Below are 27,251 nucleotides of genomic sequence, written 5' to 3' on the forward strand. Positions count from 1 at the left end.
AACTCTCCCCTACCCTAAATTCTAGTTCATTTTCCTTAATTAGACAAGTAATTTTATTTTTGATCCTCTCTTAAAATATTTGCATTTTATATCTTGCTTTGGAGTGTTGTTCCATAGAAGGGCTGCCAGGACTGCATTATTGAAAGTGAGTTCCTTATCCATGTGGATAATTATTCCACGTTTAAAAAAAAAAAAAAAACACACCACAAAATGCAAAACAGCAGAAATATTCCAGTTATGCTTTTCTGTGTGCTTTTTGTAACAAACTTCCTTAGCTGATTTCTTTCATTTAAGAAAAGATGGTATAAAAAAATAACTCATTTTGGCACTTGCACTTACAGCCAGCTTGGGAATTGCATCCCACATCGTTGTGACTATTGAGGCTTCTGATGATGCTCATGGTGTCTTTGAGTTCAGTACTGAGTCACTCTCGGTAAATGGAACTGAGCCTGAAGATGGAGATAGCAATATTATGTTGCAGGTTAGAAAGTTTTGGGTCTCATATTGCTATGCAGTCCTCTTTTGTGTCTATTTTACAGAGCATTCTGCAATATTTTTATAATAGGTCTACAGCATTTTAACTTAACTTTATCATGTACATTTGTCTTGACATTTTATACTTCACTTTCTAAAGTGTATCTTTCAGCTTAAAACTAAAATGTTTTATATAAGTTTAAATTTACTTCTACTTGTTTACATTTGAGGTATGAATATTGTAAAGTAAGTGCTGATGACACAACAAATACAGCAAAGCTAAGATGATAAAGATTACACTGTTTTTAAAATTAGTTTATTTTTAACTCATCATGTCAATGACTTTGCACTGTATATAATGGAGGGGCTGGATTGTGTGCAGCTTGCAGTTGGCAATGACATGCTTAAGATCCTCCGGGTAAGGATTAAGGGACATGGAAATAAGTTATAACAATAAGATGAAGTTGTTGTGGGAGTCTGCTATAGACCACCCAGCCAGGAGGACAACATTGCCAAATTATTCTATAATGAACTAAGGGATATCTCTAGGTCATCTGCCCTTGCCCCTGTGGGTGACTTCAACTTCCCAGATGTTAGCTGGGAATACCATACAGCCAATACAAACAGGTACTGGAAATTCCTGAGGCACGTTAACAATAACTTGTTGGTACAGTTACTCTGGAAGCTGACTAAGAAAGGTGCCCTCCAGATTTGTTGCTTGTAAACAGTGAGGGTCTTGTGGGTGAAGTGGTGATTGGAGGCTGTCCTGGCCATAGTGACCATGAGATGGCTGAGTTTAAAATCTTTGGTAATAGGAGGAAAACTGCCAGCAAAAGTTCAGCCCTAGCTATGGAGACAGCAGACTTCAGACTACTCAGTGAACTAGTTTGTGAGGTCCCCTTGGAACCTGCTTTTGAAGGTATTGGAGTCCATCAGTGCTGGTTAGTTAAGTAACACCTCTTAAGAGCACAGGAACAGGCAATTCCAAAGAGTCAGAAGTTAAGCAAGCTGGGCAGAAGGCCAGCTTGGCTGAGCAGGGATCTTATTCTAGAATTTAGGCGAAAAAGGAAAATCTGTGGGCATTGGAAGCAAGGTCAGTTGAACAAGGACTACAGAGGTGATGTTCACTCAGAGTTGAAGCTGGCCAGTACTGTGGGGGACAACAAAAAGTGCTTTTTTTAAAGTATGCTAACAGCAAAAGGAGGAGCAGAGAAAACATTGATCCATTACTTGTTGAGGTTGGTAACCTCACAAATAAGTACGCCAATAAAGCAGAGGTTAATGCCTTCTTTGCCTCTGTCTTTAACACCAATGATGGGCTCGGGGACACCCAAAGCTCTGAATTTCAGGACTGTGATGATGATAAACTCCCAGCCAACTTTGAACTTGTGCAGGATTTGCTGCTCCAGCTGGATGCATATAAGTCTATGGGGTCCAGTGGGATTAATCCCAAAGTACAGAAAGAGCTGGCTGATGTCATTGCAAGACCTCTCTCAATAATTTTTCAATAGTCTTGGAGTCTGGAGAGGTCACAGTTGACTGGAATTAAGTTAAACGAGGAAGTGCTGGATTCTGCACCTGGCAAGGGGCAATGCTGGCTGTACGGACAGGCCTGGGGACAAGAGGCTGAAGAGCAGCCCCATGGAAAGGGATCTGGGGGTTTTGCTTGACAGCAAGAGAAATATGAACCAGCAGTGTGCCTTAGCAGCCAAAATGGTCAACTGTGTTCTGGAGCATAAGGCACAGCAATGCTGGATGGTCAAGGGAAGGGATTGTCCTGCTCTGCTCTGTGCTGGTGAAGCCTCACCTCTAGCACTGTGTGTGCTACAATATATGAAGGACATAAACTATTAGAGAGCATCCAAAGGAGGGCTACTATGGTGGTGAAGGGTCTAGAGGGCAAGAAGTATGAGGAGCGGCTGAGGTCCCTTGGTTTGTTCAGCCCAGAGCAGAGCAGGCCGAGGGGAGGCCTCATGGCGGCCTGCAGCTCCCTCACGAGGGGAGCGGAGGGGCAGGCGCTGAGCTCTGCTCTCTGGGGACAGCGACAGGACCCGAGGGAACGGCATGGAGCTGGGACAGGGGAGGGTCAGGCTGGGTGTTAGGGACAGGTTCTGCACCCAGAGGGTGGTCGGGCACTGGGACAGGCTCCCCAGGGACATGGTCACAGCACTGAGCTGCCAGAGTTCAAGAAGCATTTGGACTACTCTGTCAGACATGCGATTTGATTTTGGGTGGTCCTGTGTGGAGTCAGGTGTTGGACCTGATAATCCCTGTGGATCTTTTGTAACTCAGGATATTCTGTGATTCTGTGACTTTGCTGTATGCCATTTTACACTTTTATGTTCTTCTTTCTTATAGTACAAAGAAATACATAAATCTTTGTGTTTTCCACTTAGGTTGTGAGAACTCATGGGGCCCTGTCTGAGGTGACTCTGTATTGGATCATAGACTGTGATCTTACAGAAGACCTGGTCTCTGCATATGGGAATGTAACATTTGATGTTGGCCAAGTGAGAGCAAATATTACCATACAAGTTTCTCCTGACAACGTGCCTGAACTGGATCAGGTGTTTTCAGTTTTGATCATCAATGTGTCCAGTGGTCGTCTTGGAAATCACACTAATGCAACATTAACAGTTTTAGCTAATGATGATCCATATGGACTGTTCATCTTTTCTGAGAGAAACAGACCAATAAAAGTTGAGGAAGAAACAAAAAATATCTCCCTGACAATAGTAAGGCTTGGTGGTCTTCTTGGTACAGTAGTGGTTACATACAGAACTTTAGGTGATGATGAAAAGTCACCCTTTCTTCCACCTGATGTTGTTAGAGCAATACAAGGAGAAGATTATATACCCATTACTGGTTATGTGATCTTCGCAGCCAATGAAAGCGAAGCCACAATATCTTTGCCTATTTTGGATGATGATGATCCTGAGAGGTCAGAATCTGTTTTTGTGGAGCTAAACAATACTGTTTTGATCGACAAAGTACAGGATCGGCCAAGTAAGTGTCTTTCATATGTAAACCAAAAGCTTAAGTATGTAGGCTAATATTTATATTTAATAGGATAAAATGCAGCAATTGAAATTACAGTAAAATTTTACCTCTGCCTAACTCTGTATAGTTAAGAATCTTGTAAGTTATATGTCAGAGTATCTCACATTAAGTATGAAGATTCTGTGTGTCAGCATATATTTCCTTTACCACAAAATTTTGTCAGGGGTGGACATTTCTTTCTCCCTTCTGCATCTGCTTTATCCCAGGTGTTTTAGGCCAACTGTATTACTGTATTGGTTTTGTGTGCTAATACCTGCTCACCTGTTGTTTCTGTAAAGCACAATGATAGGAAATAAGCTAGTTGCACTTACTGAAAGCCAAAAAAGCCTTTTAAACATTAAGTGGTGTAGAATTGCAGCTTCATGCTGGCTTTTTAGCATAGAGGATGTTTGCCCGATCAGATAAATTCAGGTCATTACAGCCTTATTTATGCTTAAGAGCTTCTTGGCATGCCTAATTTCCCTTCCCTCTCCCCCATGACTCTCCCACATTAATCTTGATTTTAAGGGAAACACTACAAATAATTCTACTGGGAAACTGAAAGGTTACTTATAGTTCATCATTGCTAGTGTAAAATTCTATTGTCCTATGGACAAATAAATAACTAATTTTGTTAGTACCTCACCTCTTCAAAGAACTGGTGTTTTGTATGCTCCACAGCAGGGTAGAATAATAAGTTAGTAAAAATGTGGATTTTCTGACATAATATAATTCAAACATCAAAAATATGTTTGTGCAGTTTGTAGTTATATTTTGTCCAAATCTAAAATGAAAATTTTGTTGAAAGCTAGTAGTGGCCAGCCACTAAACTCAGGTGTATGTATATGAACAGTATAGCCATATATAGGAGGCATTTCAGGCTTGCTCTAAGAGGTTTTTTTTTATATTTCAGTTGTAAATTCTCCTCGTCTTGGATCAGTGGGTGAGACTATAGCTCATGTAATTATCAATGCCAATGATGATGCTTTTGGAACACTTCAGCTTTCAGCTTCAGCTGTGCGAGTTGCTGAAAATTATGTTGGACCAATCATTAACGTGACCAGAACTGGGGGAATTTTTGCAGATGTTTCTGTGAAATTCAAAGCTATGCCAATAACTGCAACAGCTGGTAAGAAATCAAAATAGCAGAAATACACATTCTGTGTTAAACCAGAAAGAGCATACTGTATGCTTCGAGTAACCAAAGCAAGCAAGTGTGTATTGAATGCAGTCTAGTAAAACAAGTAGAAAAAATACCAAAGTGTGAGATACTTACTGAGTGTACTTAGGAGACAGGAATTCAGGTCCTATAGAAGAGACCTTACATCAAATTTAAAAAAACTCAGAGATATCATCACTGAAGAATCTAGCAAGAAAACTAAGGAAAGGAATTGGCTGTTTGTTTCCCTGGTGGCCACTCACTTTCTCAAAAAAATAAAATAAAATAAAAAATCCTGTAGTAGTATATATAGCTAGTACTTAGTCCTTTGTACATATTTCAACCTACCATACATGGCTTATTTGAGTTTCTTGGAGGGAAATTGAGAGCTGGTGACTCCTCTGTGAAACAGACAAACGTTAAGCACAATTCAAGAAGACTTTTACTTTGCAAATGAAAGGTAAAGCTCTCAGGTGATCCCTGAAAAGCTCCACGAGGGAAGGAGTGACCTTATGTCCTTTAGTAAAATCTTCTTTGAAAAAGGTACTTCTGTTTCATTTTATCTCTTGGAAAGCCAGACAACTATCAGAAATCAAATATAGAAATGTCACAGTTGTGTGATCTTCTCAATGGAAGATAATAACAGACCTTTTGTAATTGCTTCTTGGACTGACAGTGTAAACTCTGTTTTGGCCAAGATGAGATTTATTTTCATCCATCCAGATATCTAAAAGGCACTAGGAAATAAACAATTGTATTTTCTGGGTATGAAGATAAAGAAAAAAAAAAAAACACAAAAAAACACACCAACATATGAACACAAGGGAATGCAAAAAGAACAGATAAATATTAGTGCTGATAAACATTAGTGATGTTTCATAATGAACCAGAATGCCTTAATATTCTTCTGTGTTTTGATTGTTTTGTTATTTTTTCATGTACAAATCTAGGTGAGGACTACAGTGTAGCCTCATCAGATGTTGTCTTACTAGAAGGAGAAACAAGTAAAGCTGTGCCAATTTATATAATTAATGATATCAATCCTGAAGTTGAGGAGTCCTTTTATGTTCAGCTGCTGAATCAAACGACAGGAGGAGCCTTGCTTGGATCTTTGACGAGGGCAATCATAACCATTGAGGCTTCTGATGACCCGTTTGGATCCTTTGGTAAATGAGTCTTATTTGCATATTTTGTCTTGTCCAGTAGCAATCTGCTGATTTGTGGGTGAGTTATTACTGGGCAATGGAATAAAGATTTTCAGAATACAAAAAGGGAAGTCTGGATGAACACAGTAAAGGACAAAATAAGATAAACTAAATTAAAACGTGTAATTAAGGGCAAATGGTGCCCTTATATAGCGAAATTGAAGCATTCGGTCAACTTATATATCAAGATTTTGTGAGACGAAGGTGGATTTCGGAGTCTCCTAATGGGGATGGATTTTAATTTAATTTGTATTTTTTTATCTATTCTAAATGTTGCATTTCTGCAATAGCTTGAAGCTTAAGTTTACATGCCAAAACCTGTTTAGATAGTGCAGTGTCATTGTTTTACAAAATAATCAGGCAAAGCAGGTTTAAATATCTGGGGAAATTGGAAAGTACAAATATGAATTAAATTGCATTCTTGTATGTTCTGGTTGTTAGTTACTGTAGTTTTTCTTCTTTCTATCATTATCAATAAAATGGATTGTGGACACTTTCCAAAAATAGTTTCATTACACAGGTTTTGAGAAAAAAATGGTAATTTCAAAAATTTAATGACATTTTAGAAATTTATCTTTTCTATTTATTTTTTCTATTTCAGTATTTCTGGTGTATGTTTTCCAGCCATTTTATTTGACTTACTCTTTCTCCCTTTAGCACCCTACTTTATTTCAGTTATTCCATTTTATCAGCAAAATGTAAAGGAAATTGACAAAAGTAAATAATTCCACATGGATAATTCATTAACTTCATTCTTAACAACTAAAGATTTTATACAAGAAAGACTTATATTTGAAACAATTTAGATGGAATATGTTGACACATTTTTTCCATACGTGACATAAAAAATGATAAAAAATTTCCTCACAGGGAAAAATTACCTTCTGACCGTCTTCTAAAAACTTAGATCATGGCTAGCCTTGCACAATGGATACATTGGAATAAACTCTTGGGTGGGGGCTGAATTTTCATGCCAATTTTATTTGCAGATAAAATAATAATACTAAAAGTTCAATTTGAAGTTTAAACCTGATTAACATTTTTTTAATTGTGCAAATGAATGCAATCAAGTGAAATAAAATATATAATTCAGTAACTAGGATGGTGTTTTTATTTTAAATATTACTGTTAATGAAATACACCTCTTTGTGCTGCACTTCAGTGTTCCAGATGACCGAATTTACTGTGGAGGAGCCTGAATCTGGATCAGTACCCGTAAATCTGCCAGTAATCCGCAACGCTGGGACACTTGGTAACGTTACTGTTGAGTGGGTTGCTACCATTGGTGGACACCCTGCTGATGAGGACTTGCAGGTTGCCTCAGGCAATATTACTTTTGCCCCTGGGGAAGCCTTTCAGATGCTACTATTGGAAATCCTGGCTGATGATGTTCCAGAAATAGAAGAAGTAAGTCAAGCACTTACATCTTCCTTGAAGATGGTATTACTTTTGACTTGTTCTAGAAATATGTATGATGGAAAACAAGAAATGTTCCGGCCGGAAGGTGCTAGAATTTCATGTTATACTTTGCTTGTAATTATTGTTAGAAAAACCACAAATTGTCTAGCTGCATTACTTCTTTTTCTTTTCTTCTCTTTGAGATTGTCCATGTAGAATTAACTCAGGCCTCCAATGGTGGTGCTATTGGGTTAGATGGCGTGGCAAGTATTATAATACCTGCCAATGATAATCCTTATGGCACAGTTTTCTTTCATCAATCCTTATATCGAGTTCAGGAGCCACTAGAAAGAAATTTGCTGGCAAACATAACAGTCAGGCGAAGGTTTGTATAATGTTTGCTTTATTTATAATTACTATTTATTCTTCACTTTTGTTTTCACTATAATGTCAAATTTCATGCTCCTCTCATAAAAATATGTGCATCAATTCTTTGATCTGCCATCTCAATGTATTTTCATTTCAAACACATTGTTTTTGAAGTAGATGTCTGCTTATTACATAAATTACTTAAACGTAGTATACATTGAAATGCACAATGTAAACTCAGCGTACACAGTGTACTATTCATTTTGTCCATTTAATCATCAAATCATTTAAACCTGCATGGTAGCCTGTTCCTGTGATTTGAACAGAAGGACAAAATGGCCAGCCCTTACAGGATGAAAATAAGAGAAGGAAAACAGGTTTTATGCATGTGATCCTAGAGGAAGGATGATAAGTCTGGGTGTCACCGGCTTTTTCTTCCTTGCAAGTAAGGAGAGCTGCCAAGTCCTGAAGAAGACTAAGTTAACTCCTAGAACCAAATGTTTACAAATATGCATTCTTAACAGACTACTACCTAAGCTATAAATAATCAAACTTGCTATCCACAAAAAAATAAGATAACTCAGTTATTCTGGTACTAGTTTCAAAGGGAATGCATTTTGATGTGTTATTTGGAATTTTTCAGCAATTCAGAAAGGGTCAGTTGATTTTGTTCACTTCTATTATTAACCCAGAAACATGTAGAATATTAGACATCCTTTGTCAACTAACAGAACTTTATTTTATTATAATGTCTTTTAGTGAGGGAAGATTTGGTCAGCTGCAGATTTTCTACAGCACTTCTGAGACTGACGTTGTAGCTCTTGCTGTGGAGCAAGGTCAGGATATCCTGGCCTACTACGAGCCTCCTGTACAAGGAATTCCTGACAAACCATCCAAGACCAGAGTGAATGTGTCAGCAGCAAGTGACCCTGTGTATTCCTGTGCAGCTCAGTGCCTAAAAGAACAAGCATGTTCAGCCTTTACATTTTCCAGTGCCTCAGGGATTCCTCTCTGCCTTTGGCTGACGTCAGATATCAGCCCATTAACTAACACTTCAGGGTTCCGGACCTACAAGAAAAACGTTACCAGTGCATTCGCCCTCTTCAGCACACAAGCCATCGCTGGCAGTGATTATGAACCTGTTACAAGACAGTGGGCCATAATGCAGGAAGGGGAAGAGTTTGCAAATCTAACAGTTACCATACTGCCTGACAGCCTGCCAGAACTGGATGAGAGATTCACTATAACCCTTTTGAAAGCAGAACTGATGAACGTCTCAGCCAGCTCAAAAAACCGACCAACCATAGGACAGCCAAATACCTCCACAGTTATCATAATGATGAATGGAGACGCATTTGGAGTGTTTAAGATCTACAGTGTAAGTCCCAATGCAACAGAGAAAGGTCTGTATGTTGAAGTAGAGGAACGTCCTCAGACCAACGTGCAGCTAATGATACACAGAACAGAAGGCAGCCTGGGACAAGTGACAGTGGAATGGCGTGTCATTGGTGGGACTGCTACTCCAAACTTGGATTTTATAGGTGTCGGTGAGACTCTGGTGTTTGCTGAAGGTGAGACAAGGTCTTGTTTTGGCTTCTGTTTTGTAAAACTAAGAAAAAGAAAAAAGAACGTGACAAGTACACGATACTGTGGATGTTTTGACAACTGATATCTTCTTCTTAGGCTAAATTTTCCTGAATGCTAAGGATACACGTGCAAAAGAGTATGGTTGTTCATTAGCATGTAGCATTATCTTGCAGAACACACACAGTGGTAGCAAAGCACAATGAAATATCTAAGCACAATAAATATCTAAGGGTTTTTATTAAAGAAATATTGCAGTATAAATATTGCACTATAAAGATTTCCTTTACCACATAAGTAAGGATTAATAAAGTCGAAGATAGTTGTTACAGCAAGGATAATGGAAATGAGAATCAGGCCTAAGTGGTCTTTTGTTAGCCCTCGGTCACTACAGTACTAATTTTTCATGACATCTCTTTAAATTCTGAGATCATATTGTAACATAACAAAACATATTTAAACGTAACATAACAGAACATATTTAAAAGAATTGCAAACAGGACAAACAAGTCCCTCTCAGACATTACTTAAGTACCATGCAGCATGCTGTATTTTATGCTGTATTATATTTTTTCAAAGTCTGAGTTAATCGAACTGATATTTTGAAAGCAATTTCCAGGTGCGTAGTAAAGATTCTAGTGTGCTAGCTTGATAAATCATCTGAATAGTAAGGCATGGCTGCTGGCAATGATTGTGAGGCTGCCGTGTAATTACATTACCAGTTATAAGTTTAGTAAAAACTGATTTTGAAGTATTTTGAACGACAATCTAGCAGGAAATACATATGTATTCTGTAAATTGATATTCTAATGATCATAAAACACAGCTGGGTTATGCACACGCACTGAACAACAGGATTGTGTTGTAAATTTTAATGGATATACAGCGACTAGAGATTAACGGTGTTTGCTGCTTACATTATTATTCTTTGATAGTCCCAAAGGCAAGGAACTAACAAAATGTCATCCCATTTCAATGCATTCCCTGGCTCAGTAAATGTACTCATATTGAATGTACACCCTTGTGTATATGGTTCATCGGAGAGCTTAGCACCTGGCAATTTATTTTTTTTTTTCAAGAATGATATTCCCCTTTTCTAAGTTAAATTTTAAAGTCATAGAATTTGTAATGAAAATAAAGAATTCTAGGCACTCAGAAATAATTCCTATATAATTAATTTCTACATAGTATATTTAAAGATGTGATCATTTTATTGGCTTAATGTGACTGATCAATAGTAATTAGATAAAATTTCATAATGACATTCACTGACTTCCAGAAAGGTAAATAAGTTTGTTTCATGCAATTTTAATATATTTTATGTATTTAATTATTTTCAAAATGAGATGATTGAGTCTTTTTACAAGGTGGTTTCCAAGTGGACACACGGTTGTATACGTTCTTCTCCTTGTAGGTGAAACAAAGAAGATGGTCACGCTGCCCATTATAGATGATCCAGAGCCAGAGGATGATGAAAGTATTGAAATCAGCCTGGTCCATACTGAAGGAGGGAGTCGAATTTTGCCCAGTTTTGACACTGTCACAGTGATTATTCTGGCAAGTGACAATGTGGCAGGAATTATAAGCTTCCATACAGCCTCAAGATCTGTTATTGGTTGTGAAGGTGTGTTCTTTGTGTTGACCACGCTCAAATTTTAATGCCAGTTTCCATCTTTGTGCTTTCGGTTGATAATGACTCACAATGATTGTGTTTCACTGTTCAGAGAACACCAGCAAGAAGTGAATATCCACATACCTGACATGTACTTTGAACTCTTGCAAGCATTCATAGAATCACAGAATGCTTAAGGTTGGAAGGGGCCTCTGGAGGTCATCTGGTCCTTTCCCCCTCAAGCAGGGCCACCTAGAGCAGGTTGCTCAGGACCATGTCCAGGCTTTTGAGTATCTCCAAGGAGGGAGACCCCACAATCTCTCTGGGCAACCTGTGCCAGTGCTCCCACACAGCACAAAAGTGCTGTCTGATATTCAGAGGGAACCTCTTGTGCTCCAGTTTGTGCCCGCTGCCTCTTGTCCTGTCCCTGGGCACCACTGACACGAGCCTGGCTCTGTCCTGTTCCACCCTCCCTTCAGGTATTGAAGGATACTGATGAGATCCCCCTGAGCCTCCCCTTCTCCAGGCTGAGCAGTCTCAGCTCTCTCAGCCTCTCTTCCCTTCCCTTGATCACCTCGGTGTCCCTCTGTTGGAGTCTTCCCAGTACGTTTAGGTCTGTCTTGCACTGGGGAGCCCAGAGCTGGACCCAGTGCTCCAGGTGCAGCCTCACCAGTGCAGAGTAGAGGGGAAGGATAGCTCCCTCAGCCTGCTAGGGATACTTGGCCTAATTCAGCCCAGAATACCATCAGCCTTCTTAGTAACAAGGCATGTTGCTGGCTCCTGCCCAGTGCAGTGTCCAGCAGGACCCCAAGCCCTTTCTGCCAAGCTGCTCTCCATCAGGGTGCACGCCCTGGTGCCTGGGGCTGCTCCCCACCCGGGGCAGGACTCTGCCCTTCTCTTTGTTGGCCTGCACGAGGCTCCTGCCAGCCCACCTCATGACTGCCAACATACACACACCTAATAGTCATAAGCACATCAGATCTATCAGCAACTTACAAATAATTTAAAATATTCTAGAAAACATTACTGCAGAAACATTAGGGTAACATCTTCCCTTTGTCTGTCCCATGAACCTGATGTTTTTTTATGGCAGATGATTTGGGAAGTAGCAATTATAAGAGAAAGCAAACATTTGAGAAAGAACAATAATAATTTGGTATGTACTAAACATTTCTACTATTGTTTTAAAGAATACACGGCATGTTTCATCTACAGTTTGATGCAGTTTTGCATAGGATGATAATAGTACTGGTGGTGATTGCTTTAGGTGGCCTTTGATGGAATCTCAGTGTATTGCAGTATCACGTTTCTCTGATGTTTGAACTGATGGGCAGGGAAAGTTCACAAAACAGGAACTTGTCCCCTAATGTGTGCACTACATTTTCTATTTGAAGAAAAATGGCTTTCTCAACCAAAGGTGTTTTGTTTTCCCAACATGAAAGGGCATCATAACCTTTGGTTTTTTATCTAGGTATGGTTTGTGTTAATTCTGTGCCAAGCCAGCTGTGATATGATTAGCTAAGAAGAGCTGTTAATGAGCACAAGGAATTAATACAAACTGTCTCAGTCCCAAAGTCCCTGAATACTTTCAACTGGTTAAATGTTATTCATAGCATGCTACCAAATGCTGGCTGCTTGAAACTGAAGTACTTGGCTATAGTTCTATTATTATATATAGTTATTATTATATTATTTTTCCAGGTTGTGAAAAGAAATAGTTCATTGCCTTCCAGCCAGAAACAAAACAAGTGAACTAAGTGTCTTTGATTAAAAAAAGAGAGAAAAAGGGAGAAATAGAGAAAGAGCAAAAGAGCTAAGGCATTTAGATTATTTTAGTTTGTCAAAATATTTTTTTCATTCGAAAGCAAAATTTACCAGACATAAATCCAAATATCATTACTTTTACAGTTATTGTGTTATTGAAAATTTTCTGGTAAGTGAATACATTTTGTTTTCACAATGTGCATGTTATTTTTTACCTTATTGAGGATAAGTGTAGTATTTTTTATTGGACAGGGGTCTGCGACAGTTGTGTAACTGTATTACAAGAAAATGCACTGCAGTAGCTTAAAGTAATGAAGAAGAGGAGAGCGGCTGATGCTCCCTTCTTCACAGCGATAAATACCCACCTCTTTGTTTCTCTATGTAAGAGATGCATCACTTATTAAGTCACAATGTAGAAATGTAAAAGTATGGATAAGGATTAAATATTAAAAAAAATATTGAATTTAGCCTAATAACACTTTCAATCTTCAGAAATCAATTAGTGTTCATATTAGCATTTCTTCTGGATAGGAATACCAAAAAAATCTTGGTAAAGCTGGTAGGAAACGTGGATCAGTAAATAACTACTTGGAATCTGTAATAATGACTTCAAGTTTCTTCTCAGTGTTTGGATTATAGTGGAACAGCTTTCTATATCATAAAGCATTTTTCCCAGTCTTCAATGAAAATTCATTATAACTTATAGAGATATATTGAAATAAGCTTTGCCTTATTTGTGTGTGTGTGTGTGTGTGTGTTTTCCCAATGGTACTAAACCATTGAAACCACTTGTCTTTTAAATCTTTATTTCTTTGTAATGGATATGCAAAATTCTCAAATAGAACATAGTGGATTGCAGTGCAGTGTTAAACACTGTAATGATTTAGCCTCAGAGGAACCTGTAAATTGGGAGTCTACCATCCAGATATTTGACTGTAGAAGTGGAATCCTTGTGATATCAATAAATTTTGAATTCCTTAATTTTCTTAGAAGCAACATGGACCAACTTAAGCCAAAGATGTCGACATCAATGTCGACATCAGTGTTGACATCTCTGAGACTTAACTGAAGTTTGAAATGTTGGGGCTGAATAGCACATTTATGTATTTGAAAATGGGTGTATACAGTTTTTGTATTACTTCTTTACAATATTAAATTTTATTTAAGTATATTAAGGGCTCTTGAAGTTAAGAATTCCTTTCGCTTTCATTGGTAGCCAATATACATGCATATCTCTGACTCTTCCTTACAAAAAATAAATGTAACTAGAAAATTTTCAGATTTTTCTTGCCAGTTTTAGCTGTACAATGCTGTACAATTCTGTAAGGTAATACAGTAGAATAGCAAGACAGCATCCTAAGTTGCTGCTCTCTAAATTGCATAATCAAAGGGACTAGTTGGGCAGCATAATGTTATTATAACATTATCTTATGTTTTGTTAATTCTTCAATAAGCAAAAGAAATCTCATGTATTGTTTTCACACATCTCAGAATTGTAGATTTCTGCATATTTCATGTCTCTGAAAGCCAATGCAGGACAAAATGTGCTGTTGAACTTAAATTCTGTGGACCTGAAAAATGCATATGAAATATGAATGCCATGTACCTACCTATTATAAATAACCATCTGTCCTCTATTGTGAATGTTTTGCAAAATATTGCCTACTGATCTATTCCATGTTGATATAACATGCTAATTTCACATGTCCACATTTAAAATATTTAATGGAAATTTTGTGAAAAACTTGTGAATATAAAACAATTTCCACATTTTACAAAGCCTACTAAGAGGTCTACTCTTTTTAATTAAAGTGCCTTTGGGGTTAAATGTTATAAATGTGCAAAATACCATAGTATTTGCTTCCTTTATATGCACATTGTCCAGCAATACTGATTACCTCTGAGATTATAAGAAATTATTAACATTTTCTGAATGTTTTGTTTTCTAACAGTGACATATTTGTAAGTTCAAACTCACATAAATGGAACTTACAGATAATTATAAGCATTTTTTTCTGCATGCATTGAATAAAGTCACAAGACAGTGCAAATGTTCAGATAATGTGTATTCTTTGCAGGGAACTGTTGTAGAAGACTACTATTATTGTTGGTACATACAGCAGTTACTGTTTTGTACAGTTTACAGACTTGTATTGCTCTAATGTTTGCGCGTGTTTTCATGAGCATTCCCTTTCTAAGTTATTCATCTATACCAAGTTCCCTCATAAGTTCATAATTATTTCCAAGTGTGAACTAAAAACAGAAAAAAAAAAAAACTAGAAGAGTTTAAGTTTAGGTTTTTCTTTTCAGCATTAAAAATGAATGTGGTATATAACTACTGTGAAATTCAAACTGACAAAAATAGCAATATCTTTCAGGAAAAATACTTTAACTGTGTGATGCATGTTTTTGACTTCTCATTTTTATAACCAACATGTAGAAGAGGAGACCCTGAAACATTGCATCTTGTCCTTTATTCCTAGGAGAACAATTACAATTCCACATCATAAGAACTCCTCCAGGACTGGGAAATGTTACTGTTGAGTGGAAGATAGTAGGACATAATGTAAAACAAAATTTTGCAAACTATTCTGGAATACTTTTTTTTCCTGAGGTAAGTCCATAAACAGTGATGTTGGCTACAGGAAAATAGTGTGATTAGAACTGATCTGAGAAAAAGTGTGCCTTTTCAACAGTCCTTCTTTCTTGGTTTGATTATTTAATTTCTCACTTACTTTTGGACTTACAAACTGGAGGGAGCTTACAATTCTTGATACTTAACTCTTCTTAAAGAAATTGTTCAAAATACTTGTCATTATGATATCACTTGTGTTTTATAAAATAATGGCTAATCAATTTACCCTTAAAACAAATAGGGGACGTTGAATACAACATTGTATGTTGATCTGCTGGATGACCATATTCCTGAAGAAAAAGAAGAATACCAAGTCATCCTATACAACATCAAAACAGAAGGTAATGCAGAACTATAGCCAGCTACATCTTAAAAATACCATTTAATAATATAATATTTTTAATTTTATTAATTCATTTTGGAGGTATAGGACTGAGCAAACTGCAGCTGAGCAAACTGCAGCTGGTGCAAAGTACGCAAGTTCATTAACATTTTATTGAAATAGGCTTGGTCCTTATGTATGTATGTATAAACCCCACCGTGTCTCCACAAATACACTTAAATGGTTTTCAATCATGATTTAACTCTGCCTATTTAATTCAATGGTTGTTTCTTCTCTTAATCTGAATGCAAACTTGAGTTTACTAATATGTCATGGATAGAGTTGCCATGAAACATGCAGATATTTTTATCTTTTAAAACAATCTTGTCAAGCTGCAGACTTACTGATCTGTCCCTGAATTCAAGGTGGTCAGAATATTTTATTCTTGCCATTAAAATTATAGTGAGAAAAGAAGCCTTAAACTGCATCCGTTCTGAAATACCTTTTTTCAAACTGAAATTAATGTCCAAACACCAAACTAACTTGACATGGATTGTGTTGCTGTGAGGTGCCTTATCAACTTCCGAGAGTCACTGTGGCCCAATGGGATGAGCAAAATTATTCATCAAAGCAATAGCTGGAAAACATATCAGTTTATTGATGTAATGATTGTGAAGTGGAATATAGTTTTAAGCTTTTGGAGGTACTTCCTGGGAAAATGGTTTATTTCCTTTTAAAATATAGGGTATTTAGGGAAGTTGATATTTGGCACTGGCCTGTTAAGTTTTCTTATTTTTTAATACATTTTTGTGACTTTGTACTTGGTATGCATAAAATTTCTGTTTCTATTTGTTATATAATGTAAGTATATATATGTGTGTAGGTCCCACACCATCCACATACTTCAGTGAGCTTTGGTTTCGTGGTATTTGCATGGCTACTGAACGTTATTTAAATGTAATATTAACAATAATGTAAGACAAAAATATTAGTTGCATAACACTTCATTCACTGCAGTCCACTGATTCTCTTGCAGGAGTTTCTTCTACAGGTGCTGCTGTTTTGGATAGTCAAGGATATGAAGCTGTTCTAACAGTAGAAGCTAGTGATGAACCACATGGAATCTTGAATTTTGCTTCCACATCCAGGGTGGTTTTAATCCCAGAGGAAAACAAAACAATTCAGCTTTTTATTAACAGAGAATTTGGATCTCTAGGTCTGTATAACAACTCCAAGAGAAAGGAAGTTTTGTTTTGCTTATCATTAGGCAAATAAAAGCCATGATAATGAAAGTTTGGAAAAATCTTTGTTACAGTTGGTATTTTTTTCAGAACTTCTAAGCTTCTTTCTGCAGACTTGGAAACTAAATATCACTTATTACTAGAGTCATAATCCTCATTAATACAGCAAGGGATCTGAAAGCTGTAAAATAATCAGGTGGCTATTAAGGTTACCATATTTTTGTCTAATGAGTCTGTCTCAAAGCATTAGTCTCTTCAGAAAAAATAAAAAACATGAGAAAAGTGACATGTACACACATCCCACATATTTTTTCTCTGAATTTCAGGAAGTCAGCACCTTAGGAATGTCACATGGAAAAAGTTGTGTCCAGACCATTGAATTCAATTTATCTGTCTCCTCTGACAATTTCTGATTCCTCTTTGAATCAATTTATCCATTAACATCCTTTAAACTATATAGTATTCAATTCTACAATACAATAGTGTGCTTCATGAAAAAAAAAATGAATCTTGTGTTTGTTGCCTGAAAATAGCAACTTATGTTGTGAGAAAACATGTATAATAATTTCCTATTTGCCTTTTTGGACTATATTTACACCTCGGTGATAATCTGGCTGTTTCTTTTGCCATACTTGTTTTGAAATGAAGTAACATTTACAGTGCTTTTCAAGATCTGGAGACACCAGAGAGTTTTAGAGACATTTTAATGACACTATTTTTCCATTTATTTTTTAATACCAGTCCATACTCTAGTGTACTCTTTGAACACTATTCAGTAAACTAATGTTTTAAGATAATTGTTCATAGTAAGTGCAAGATCTCTCACTGAATTAAAATAAGCATCGTTACTTATTTATTAATTAGGACTCTTTTATCTCTTACATTTTATTTCATACAGAGCAGCTTTTAATTTCATCTATCATTTTATTTCAGGTTCATACTCCTTATGTTTGTCACTTGACTTACCCTACCAGATTAGTGAGAGGTGGCTTTATTCTCAAAACTATAATGTATAACTTTTCTGCTTGGTAATATTTATCCGTGTGTCCCCTAATTTTGTTCTCTATTGAAGTTTGTCAATCTGCCCAGGAAAGTATCTAGATTTATTAATCTGTGTTTCCCAGCACTGTCTTTAGAGCCTTTCTTAGATATCTGTCATTCCCAAAAAGTGTCCTTGTTGCAAAAACTCATATTAATGGTACGTGAGATGTCCCAGTTAGTCTTTCAGCAATTTCATATTTATGGTCCACAGAACTTCAAATTTCTGGATACATTTGGACCCAATGATTTTTGAGTCCTATGCAGACAGACAAGTCAGCAAAGGTCAAATTGAAGGCATATTGATAACGGTAACAAAGGTACACTAGCTCCAATGTACTTTGGATAACTCTTTTAATCCTTCTGTTTTGCAGTTAGTCTTTTTATTTTGTGGATGAGAATTTGATCTCTTGTCTTTATCCATTCCAGTGAACATTATATAAGAACTGAAAAACAATTTTTTTTTCTTTTTTTTTTCTCCTCACAAATTAAACAGGTACTATCAATGTTACGTATGCCACAGTTACAGGATTGCTCACTGTAAGTAATCAGACAGAAGAGACTGTGGCTGAACCAGGAGCTGATTATGTACCTGCTTCTGGCTCACTGATTTTAGAAGAAGGAGAAACATCAGTTGCCATAAATATTACTATTCTAGAGGTAACCTCTAAACCCTTTAATTCTGTACTTTTCTGTATGATTTCAAAAGGGTAATATTTTGGGAACTAAAGCTTGCAGCCATTATTTGAAGCCCTGTGTTATATTTCACTATCATTTAGAAAGATGGTTTCAATCTTAATATTAAAATCACAAGGGATCAAATAGTCACAGAAAGCAGCTCTACCTCTGTCTAAAGGTAATAAAGTTGTCTCATTAAAACTTTACCAACTATCTAGTAGTATTTAGAACAGTGTGCTTCATGGCTGGCTACAGGCTCATACCTTTTGATTGCTGGAGATACATGCCTCTAAAATCGGTCAGTAATTTATTTGCAAGAATAGTTTAGCGTCACCACAGGATCTTTTTCATGATATATAATGTCTTACTTAATTCTTCCACGATAATCAGTTTCAGACCCAATAAAATTATTTCAGGAAAACAGAAAAATGAATTCTAATGTCACAGTAATATTAGAGACTTGTTGTGTGATCCTTTTTGGTGACTTCTGTGGAAGTTTCTTACAGGACAATGAGAAGAGGATGTACTGTATTTGTGTTTTGCAGGATGATATACCAGAGGTGCAAGAATTCTTCTTGGTTAATTTAACTTCAGTGGAACTCATCATGAACCATTCAACGTCATCCCCACCTAAGCTAGGTAAAAACATCTTATAACAAATTATTTTTACTTTTCCTTTTTAATGGTTTATATTATATTACCTTGGGAGATTACCATTATTCCTCTTACTTACCAACTATGCTGAGATGAGACATGGTTATTTAGAAGAAACATCATAGAATATGAAATAGATTTATTATTACACTTAATCTCTTGCTTTTTAAACTCTGGGAAAATTTAAATTAATTTTCGTAGAGGAGTTAGTAATTATCAGTTGGAAAGGACAATTATTTGAAAAGTTTATTGGTGATTTTTTCATCTGATTTTCATTTACAAACTACAAAATGGAAAAAAAAGTCAAAAAAAAAACTTTATGTGGCTACTCTGCTCACTCTTTTAAAAAAGTCTGTTTTTATTCTTTTATCACTTTTAGGAAACATATTTTATGGTTTTCCTACTCTTGCAATGATCTTTATTATTTGCTTAGTCTGCTTCTCATTTTGCTTCTTCAGAATTCAGTAGAATAGTAGTCATTAGCTTTAAGAACTGTTGGATTATCCTGTGGTACTAAAGACTAGTTATATAATGTCAGACATCTTCTTTGACTCTTTTCCCTTTTCTTTGCATGCTTATAGAAGTGACTGAGTTAATTCGTTACAGATTGAAAGGTAACTTGCAAGACTCATTGCTGATTTGTGAATAGTTGAGTGTAAAATATGAAAGGAGTAGCATATAAGAATGAAAGATTCATCCAAACTTAACAGTGTTAAGTCTCACTTTCTCTTTGGCTGTCTCCTTGAACCATCACCATTTAACACTGATGTGACACTGCATTGGGTCAGCTTTACTTACAATGAGAAAATAGTTTTAAGTCATAAGGAAAAAATGTGTTCACATAACATGTCACAGTGAATTCTGTTATCAGACAGTTTTCTAATCTTGTTTTCTGCATTGGTGTGTTTTGATTTGTTATGGTTAAAAATTTAGATCCTAGTCAGTGCCACGCCTTCCTTCAGGATTTCTAGCAATCCCATACCTTATCCAAGATATTTGAACGAGTTCTAATGAGGGGTCTAATATCATAAGAGATGAGTATTCTGCATGTGTTACAGGCATGTGCAGTCAGTTCTTCACATCTGGCTTTTATTGCATGCAGTACTCCTGTCATGGCCATCTGTGTGCCATATGTTAAGTAAGTCCGGTGTCTGTGATGAACAAGTGAACATGCCGAGCTTAAGTGACCTGTGTTTCTGATTGAGGTTTCACTCAAACAGCATAAAGATAGTTTTCTTATTTTGTCCATTCTGCTCTTGCTTCAGTCTTCTGGTAGAAGAAATAGCCTGACTCAAATACGTGTGTCCGCGTGTGTGTCTGTGAGCAAACTCTTACAGATCCTGGGTGAACAGATCTGACTTCAAAGTGACATGAGAAAATGCAGGAGTGAAGCAGAAATGTCTCTAATTGCCATTACTCCCTCAGGATTTGTAAACCTCAGTAACACTTCTGTTGTCTGTGTAGAGCTATTGCTCATCGTCATCTCTACCTCATAGTGACAGGCTTAGATTCATGGCAATAATCTTCTACTTTTGTTCAGTTTTATCTGAATTGATGGAAAAATGTATATGGATCTAAATATAATATACTTATGGCAGACTCAGTGAAGTCAATTTGGTTTTAGAAAGTAAGTTGAAGTTTATAAAAAGTAAACAAGTAAGTTAAGGTAGTTGTATGGTGCTGTTGTCTGAAAAACAACAACCTATTTTCTGAGAAGTATTAAGTTTTGACTGTAAAGTTCTGGTCTCTGAAGTTAGTAGACTTTTCCGACATTAACCTATTATTTGGTGTTTTTCACACTGCAGTGTATTCAATTACGATTTCAGGCTAATTGTAAATATCTGTATGTCTTTATGGAGCAGTAGAATATTACAGTATATGAACACCCCACAAATAAATTAATAGTTGTGTATTTGTAGTGAAATCTGAGGTGTGACATTAGGATGTATGATGCACTGAAGCACAAATAGAAGATGAAATGCTGAATCATTTATTATTCTTCCTCATTGTCTTTCTCATACTCAGAATGGCAAATGCAAAATGTTGAATGTCATTGTAATAAACACTTATAGTGAAGACAAATTAAGATTCCATTGCAAATCTAGACTTTATTATTTCCTAATGTTTTATGTGCTGTTTAACTTTCTACATTTTCCTTAGTTTTTTTTTTTTTTTTTATGCATTATTAAATATTACAGTGCTAATTCAAGACACATTATTGCACTTCTAGTAGTAAGGACTCTTTCCAGTTATCTTGCTCACTCCCATTTTCTCCTACACATTTTTTGGAAAGACACTGTAATATTAGAACTGATTGAATAAATGCTTCTGTGATTCTTGAAAATCAAGAAAATTGATTTTATTGTTCTTTAATTTTTGTCTTTCTGTTTTGCCTTTTAGATGTGGAAGGTTTAGCTTCTCAAATTGTTATCGATGCTAATGATGGTGTAAGAGGAGTAATTGAATGGGAAGGTACCAAGTAAGTCTCATCTTCCTTGAAGAACTTACTGTGCCAATTAGTGATTGGTGTTGCCCATTTTCTTTCTAAAAGTAAAACTCCTGTTAAAAATAGGGCCATGTCTTTGAGATGGTAAAGTAATCATTCAATTCAGCTGAGCTAGAAAGTGGGATTCCCACATTGAAAACAAAAATTCACTATTCATCTAATCAGAATTCTTTTACTTATTACTACTTTCACTGTTGTCCTTTTATATCACCAATTTGCCTAACCTCCCCAGCCTGCATCAACTCTTCCAGCCTCACCATTCATGTAAGCAAAAAACAAAACAAAACAAAACAAAAACCTCATGTTACTTAATTCAATTTAGATAAGAAAAAAAAGGTAAAAAGGATGCGTTAGAGAACTATAATGTAGGGAATAATTCAGAGTGAAAATGTAACAAAAATGTACTATCTTTTTCAAAAGAACATAATCAGTGAACATTGAGAATTATTCTTTTTATTTTAGTTTTGAAGTTAGTGAATCTCATGGGAATCTGACAGTAATGGCTTACCGAAACAGAGGATCATATGGCAATGTGTCTGTATTTTTTTATGCCCAAAATTTGGAGGCCCAGCTGGGTTTGGATTTTAATGTAACCTCAAGGGTAAGAAGCAACTCTAAATCTAGTACTTTTTATTCTTTCAGCTTCCGTAAAAGAATATCTTCTTGATTATTCTGCAGAATGATCAGTAGTGATGCTAGATGTTTCAGCTTGTTTCAGTTGCTTTGGTAATCTAAACAGAATGAAATAAAAATATTCTTATTCTTACTATTTATTTCTTTTTTAAAAATATATTTTTTAATATAAAGCAAAATGTAAACTTTCAAACATCGATTTCAAATTTAATTTTGATTAGACATACAAACTTTTTCATAGACTATTTTTGCAACAGGACTTTCAAAATAAATTATTCTTTCTTGTCCTCATTCTGTAATGTGCTGAACCTTTATATTTCTGATTCAATCAGTTTATAAGGAACAGAGAATATGGCTCTTCCTATGCTTTCCCTTCCTTCCTATTTCACAGAATTCTGTTTACCGTAGTCAAAAATTTCTGTGTGATATTAACTGATGTAAGTATTCGGTGCTTTATGTGTTTCAACGCTAGACTCTTTTTTTTGCTGATGGAGAAAGGCATAAATCTGTTGATGTCATGATTTTTGATGATGAGATTCCTGAAGGTGATGAGAAGTTCCAGTTAATTTTAACAAATCCATCTCTGGGGCTGGAATTAGGGGAGAACACAACAGGTAAAACTTAGTTTTAATGTTCCATTTCTTTAGAATTCTGTGGCACACATTTTAATTCCACTTTTCTGAATAATCATATTTCAGAAAGCACCATTGTCCTGCTATGGTGAATCTTTATACTCCTTTGGAAGGTTCTGAAACATCCCTGTGAAATCTGTGCAATTAAAAAGTTTATATGTAAAGCAATGAATCAGAAAGCACGAAGATGAGTTTTTCAATGTGTACTACCTCACTGAACTGAGGTCTTTTTAGAGAGTTCTTAAACCTTTTCTAGGAGAGACTATATTCTTCCTGTCTAGAGATCTTCCTAGTTAAAGTGAAATGCCTTCCCATTCTCTTCAGGTAATGTCATGGACACATAAGCATTATATACACACTAAGGGAAGAATGTATTTGTGTTTTTGTTATGTATTATGTTACTATATATGTATATTTATATTTTACTATGTTAACCAAAGAATATTTTCATTATTTCTTTTTCAAAAGCTACAATTACTATACTTGCCAATGATGATGGCCATGGAGTTTTGTCATTCAATAACAGCAATCACTTCTTTCTGAGAGAGCAAACATCTATCCATTTGATGGAAAGTGTTGCAGTATTGAATATTATCAGAGAACCACCTCAGGGAATATTTGGCACTGTGACTGTTCAGTATCTTGTAAGTGAGATTAATTCTTCAGAGGCAACAATGGATTTGACCCCTTCTCAAGGATATATTGTGCTCGAAGAGGGAGTCAGGTTCAAGGTAATATGCTAGTTATTACCAGAGAAGTCTAGGAAGCTTTTTTTTGGAAATATTGGAAAGATTTCAGAAATGTCTGTGCTTTATCTTCTGTTTATTTTTTCTTCTTCTTTCATTCATAAAGTGAATTGAGTCATGAGCTGTGACTGATTTCCTGTTATTATCTGATGTGGGAGTGTGTGAAAATTAAATGGGCTCATCTTTAGGTGTTTCTTACTTTGTAAGGGTTGAGGTAAATTGAAAACAATACGCTATTGAGAACGTTCATGTGTGCTTTGGAACAGTTCTTTTTATGTAGTCAATCTATAGCTGAAATGCAAACTTACTTTAAATTAAAGTGATAATTTACAAGCCTAATAGTTAAGATCAAAGTAAAAATCCCATTCTGTAATTTAACGTTTTAGTTAGTCTGAACTAAACAGAATGTGCTGCAACAAATACAAAAAGTAGAACAGTTGTTTGTCTTAGGATTGGAAAATAACTTAAGTATTAAGCTCACTGCCTCTATACTGTCCTCACAAGAATGTCAGCTACAAAATGAACTAGCTTAAGTTTGTGAATCCTGACTCTTCTAAGGTTTAATCACAATTCGATTTATTTATTTTTGCCAGTAAAGCTGGTGAAGCTATTGTTAGCATATTACAGGCAATAGGATAGAAACTGAGACAAACTTTTCTTGGAAACACTGGTTTTTAGTTTCTGGCCTTTAGATGCATTTGGAATCACAATGCAGCAGATCTATAAGAAGTTGGAGCCTTCTTAATATAGTTGGTAAATATGGTTTATTGTGGAAATGAACAGAAATATAAAACATTGTAAATTTTGTATTATTTCCAAATGCATCATCACTAACTTTTTATTTTGTACAGCAAGGCTATGCGTCCCTATGAAATTTTTTGCTTGTTTGAATAGTGTGAAGGATGACAGTGAGCCCCAAATGAAAGTGAAGCACTTAGCTTTCTCTAGATTGCTCTTTGCTAGTTTGAGATTGCCTTGAGAAGACCTGATCTTCATCCACAGTGGTGTAGGAGAGGGAAAGAAGCATCGAGAGGAAAGAGTATTTCAAATCTCTCACTATTCTTGCTTTTTTTTTCTTTTTTTCCTTTTCCTTTTCTTTCCTGACAGCACCAGTAGTGAGATTACCCTGTTTCCCTGAAGATAGCTTAGTTGCCAACTAAAATAAATTAAAGCCAACTTAACTGATTACACTTATAGCTGTGTTGTGAGTATAAACTACCCAGAAATGTATGGAATAAATAGAGAACAAAAGTATGAAATTAGGATCAAAAACTTCAGAGGATCATAGGATGAGAAAAGAAAGAAAAGAGAACAACAACAAAAAGTGAATATGCTCATCTTAGTGTTGCACCAATGGAGGCCACTAGTAGGATGGCTTTAGAACCTCAGTCTGAACTCAGTCTGAGCTTGCCTCACTTCTGTCCTCTCCAGCTTCATGAGCTGCTCTTCTCCTGCTATGCTATCCAAAGCCTTATAGTGAAATAAATTTAAAAAAAAGGTAGCACATTCTGATAGAGCTGTGTCATCATCTGTTATCATGTCTCAATAACATTGTATGCTTGTTTTGTTATCAGACGCTGCATATTTCTGCGGTACTAGATGAAGAACCAGAAATGGATGAGCACTTCATTGTCACCCTGTTCAATCCAACTGGAGGAGCCAGACTAGGCACGAGAGTGGAAACTATGATTACAGTATTACAAAACCAGGCTCCACTAGGGCTTTTCAGCATCTATACAGTTGGAAATAGGTACTTTACACTGATCAGTAAAAAGGAGATAGTTGCTCGTACTCCAAAGAGATAATATTTCTCTACAATTTTGTTTTTGATGAATCACATTAAAGAAATTTAGCAACCCAATTTGTAAATCTGTAACTTTGAAAGGTATTGTGAAATACTATTCCTGCTAAACAAAAGAGTAGAAAAATGCATAAAAAGGACTATTCATAATCCAAAATTTCAATTTATTTATTGTTATTTTTCTTTATAAACTAATACTTCACTAGTGCCTGCATATCCCACTGATAGTATTCCATGTTAAAAGTTCCAAACCTCATATCAGTGTCCAGGAAGTCATACGTTTTGTAATTTACTTTCATTTTTAAACTTGTAAAAAATATACGTTCACTGAAGGCTGTTTTTCAGAAGTAAGTGACACATGGAATGCCGTTTTTAAAAACCATTCAGCTGAAACCATACAGATTAAATAAATTTATTATTTAAATAAAAAATGTATGTATGCTATTTTATTAATACGTTGATATTTAGAGTTAATAATTTATATTAATATTTAATAATAATATTATCTAAACATTTATTACGTGAATTTAATACACTTAAATTTCAGTCTGGTTAAAGATTTTGTTGAATTGCCTATGATTTTGCATCATTGTGGTAAGGATCATTGGGAAACCCTAATTAATGTAGCTACCAGTCCATCAGATACTGAAACCTGTTATTGATATTTTCTTTTTATTTCTGTTGTATATTCTGCATCTGGAATTGTACAGTAAAAATCTTATTTTTATTACAGCAATGAATATACTATAAAATAATTATTTTTTCCTTATTTTTATTATTCTCACATTTAGGACAAATTTCATCATAATTGAAGAAGCCAACACTACAGCTTATTTGAAAGTTTCACGGAGTAATGGGCTTAACGTTTCTGTGAGCGTTGAGTGGGAGACATCATCAGATACTGCATTTGGCATCAGTACGTTCACTTTACAGAGAATGTCCACTGCTTTTGTAGAAGTGGAGATAGTAAGAGAGTAGCCAAGCATACAGGAGATGTAGCTTGGGAATGTAAATTCAAGTATTCAGACACAATTCAGTTAATATTTTCCTATGTAAGATTTAGTAGATAAAATACTTTAGCTGCTTAAGAATCACCTTGTCATCAGCCACTTCTGCCAGTTTCAGTAATCTCTATTTCTGTCTTTGCTGCTAATATGAACATTATTGTCACTAGCCATTTATTTATTTATTTATTTATTTATTTATTTTGTGTGTGTGTAATAAAATTTGTTCCGTACTACTTGTAACTCAGGATCTTTCTAACACAGTATAAATGACATGTGACATGCAAGAGTTTAGCTCCTGGAGTTTAGTTCTGACAAGACGGTGCTTAGGGACCGTCTTGGAATAAAAACATGAACATGTTGTAAATGGGGAACAAAACATGAACATTTTGTAATTTGTCTTTTTTTTTTTTCTTTACTACTTGCTATCTAGCTAATTTCTTGTTAGCTAAATTCCAAGATCAATTATTATGAGTCAGACTCAAATTGCCTATATGTCTTCCATGTGCAGTTGTAATGAATGAAAAATACATTTACTGCTTAACTCTCATTATATCCTTAGTATTGTAACATTTCTATGTATTTATATACACTTATAACAAATACTAAGACACAACTTCATCATTTCTCATACTAGGTCTGGCTTTGGGAGGTAAATAATGGGAATGGGGTTAGAAAAGATCTCAAGAGTAATATAATAGTAAATAGTGTTTTTATTTTATTTTATTTTATTTTATTTTATTTTATTTTATTTTAT

General features: G+C 35.6%; 1 protein-coding gene across 2 annotated transcripts in view; it reads left to right on the top strand.

Moving 5' to 3' along the window:
* Nucleotides 1-27,251, top strand: part of ADGRV1 (adhesion G protein-coupled receptor V1) — a 288,840-nt gene that overhangs the window by 60,883 nt on the left and 200,706 nt on the right. For both annotated transcript variants that reach the window (XM_083816849.1, XM_083816850.1), the window contains 19 exons: nt 342-481; nt 2,871-3,480; nt 4,427-4,642; nt 5,623-5,838; nt 7,040-7,284; nt 7,479-7,660; nt 8,404-9,215; nt 10,643-10,852; nt 15,088-15,218; nt 15,481-15,580; nt 16,598-16,777; nt 18,337-18,500; nt 19,064-19,157; nt 21,573-21,651; nt 22,141-22,279; nt 22,784-22,925; nt 23,412-23,674; nt 25,264-25,439; nt 26,282-26,406. In XM_083816849.1, coding sequence (XP_083672975.1) covers nt 342-481; nt 2,871-3,480; nt 4,427-4,642; nt 5,623-5,838; nt 7,040-7,284; nt 7,479-7,660; nt 8,404-9,215; nt 10,643-10,852; nt 15,088-15,218; nt 15,481-15,580; nt 16,598-16,777; nt 18,337-18,500; nt 19,064-19,157; nt 21,573-21,651; nt 22,141-22,279; nt 22,784-22,925; nt 23,412-23,674; nt 25,264-25,439; nt 26,282-26,406 — 4,224 coding nt within the window. The remainder of the gene's footprint in view (nt 1-341; nt 482-2,870; nt 3,481-4,426; nt 4,643-5,622; nt 5,839-7,039; nt 7,285-7,478; nt 7,661-8,403; nt 9,216-10,642; nt 10,853-15,087; nt 15,219-15,480; nt 15,581-16,597; nt 16,778-18,336; nt 18,501-19,063; nt 19,158-21,572; nt 21,652-22,140; nt 22,280-22,783; nt 22,926-23,411; nt 23,675-25,263; nt 25,440-26,281; nt 26,407-27,251) is intronic.

The sequence above is a fragment of the Anser anser genome (genome assembly GCF_964211835.1).
Source record: "Anser anser genome assembly, chromosome: Z".
In the NCBI taxonomy this organism is placed as follows: Eukaryota; Metazoa; Chordata; class Aves; order Anseriformes; family Anatidae; genus Anser; species Anser anser.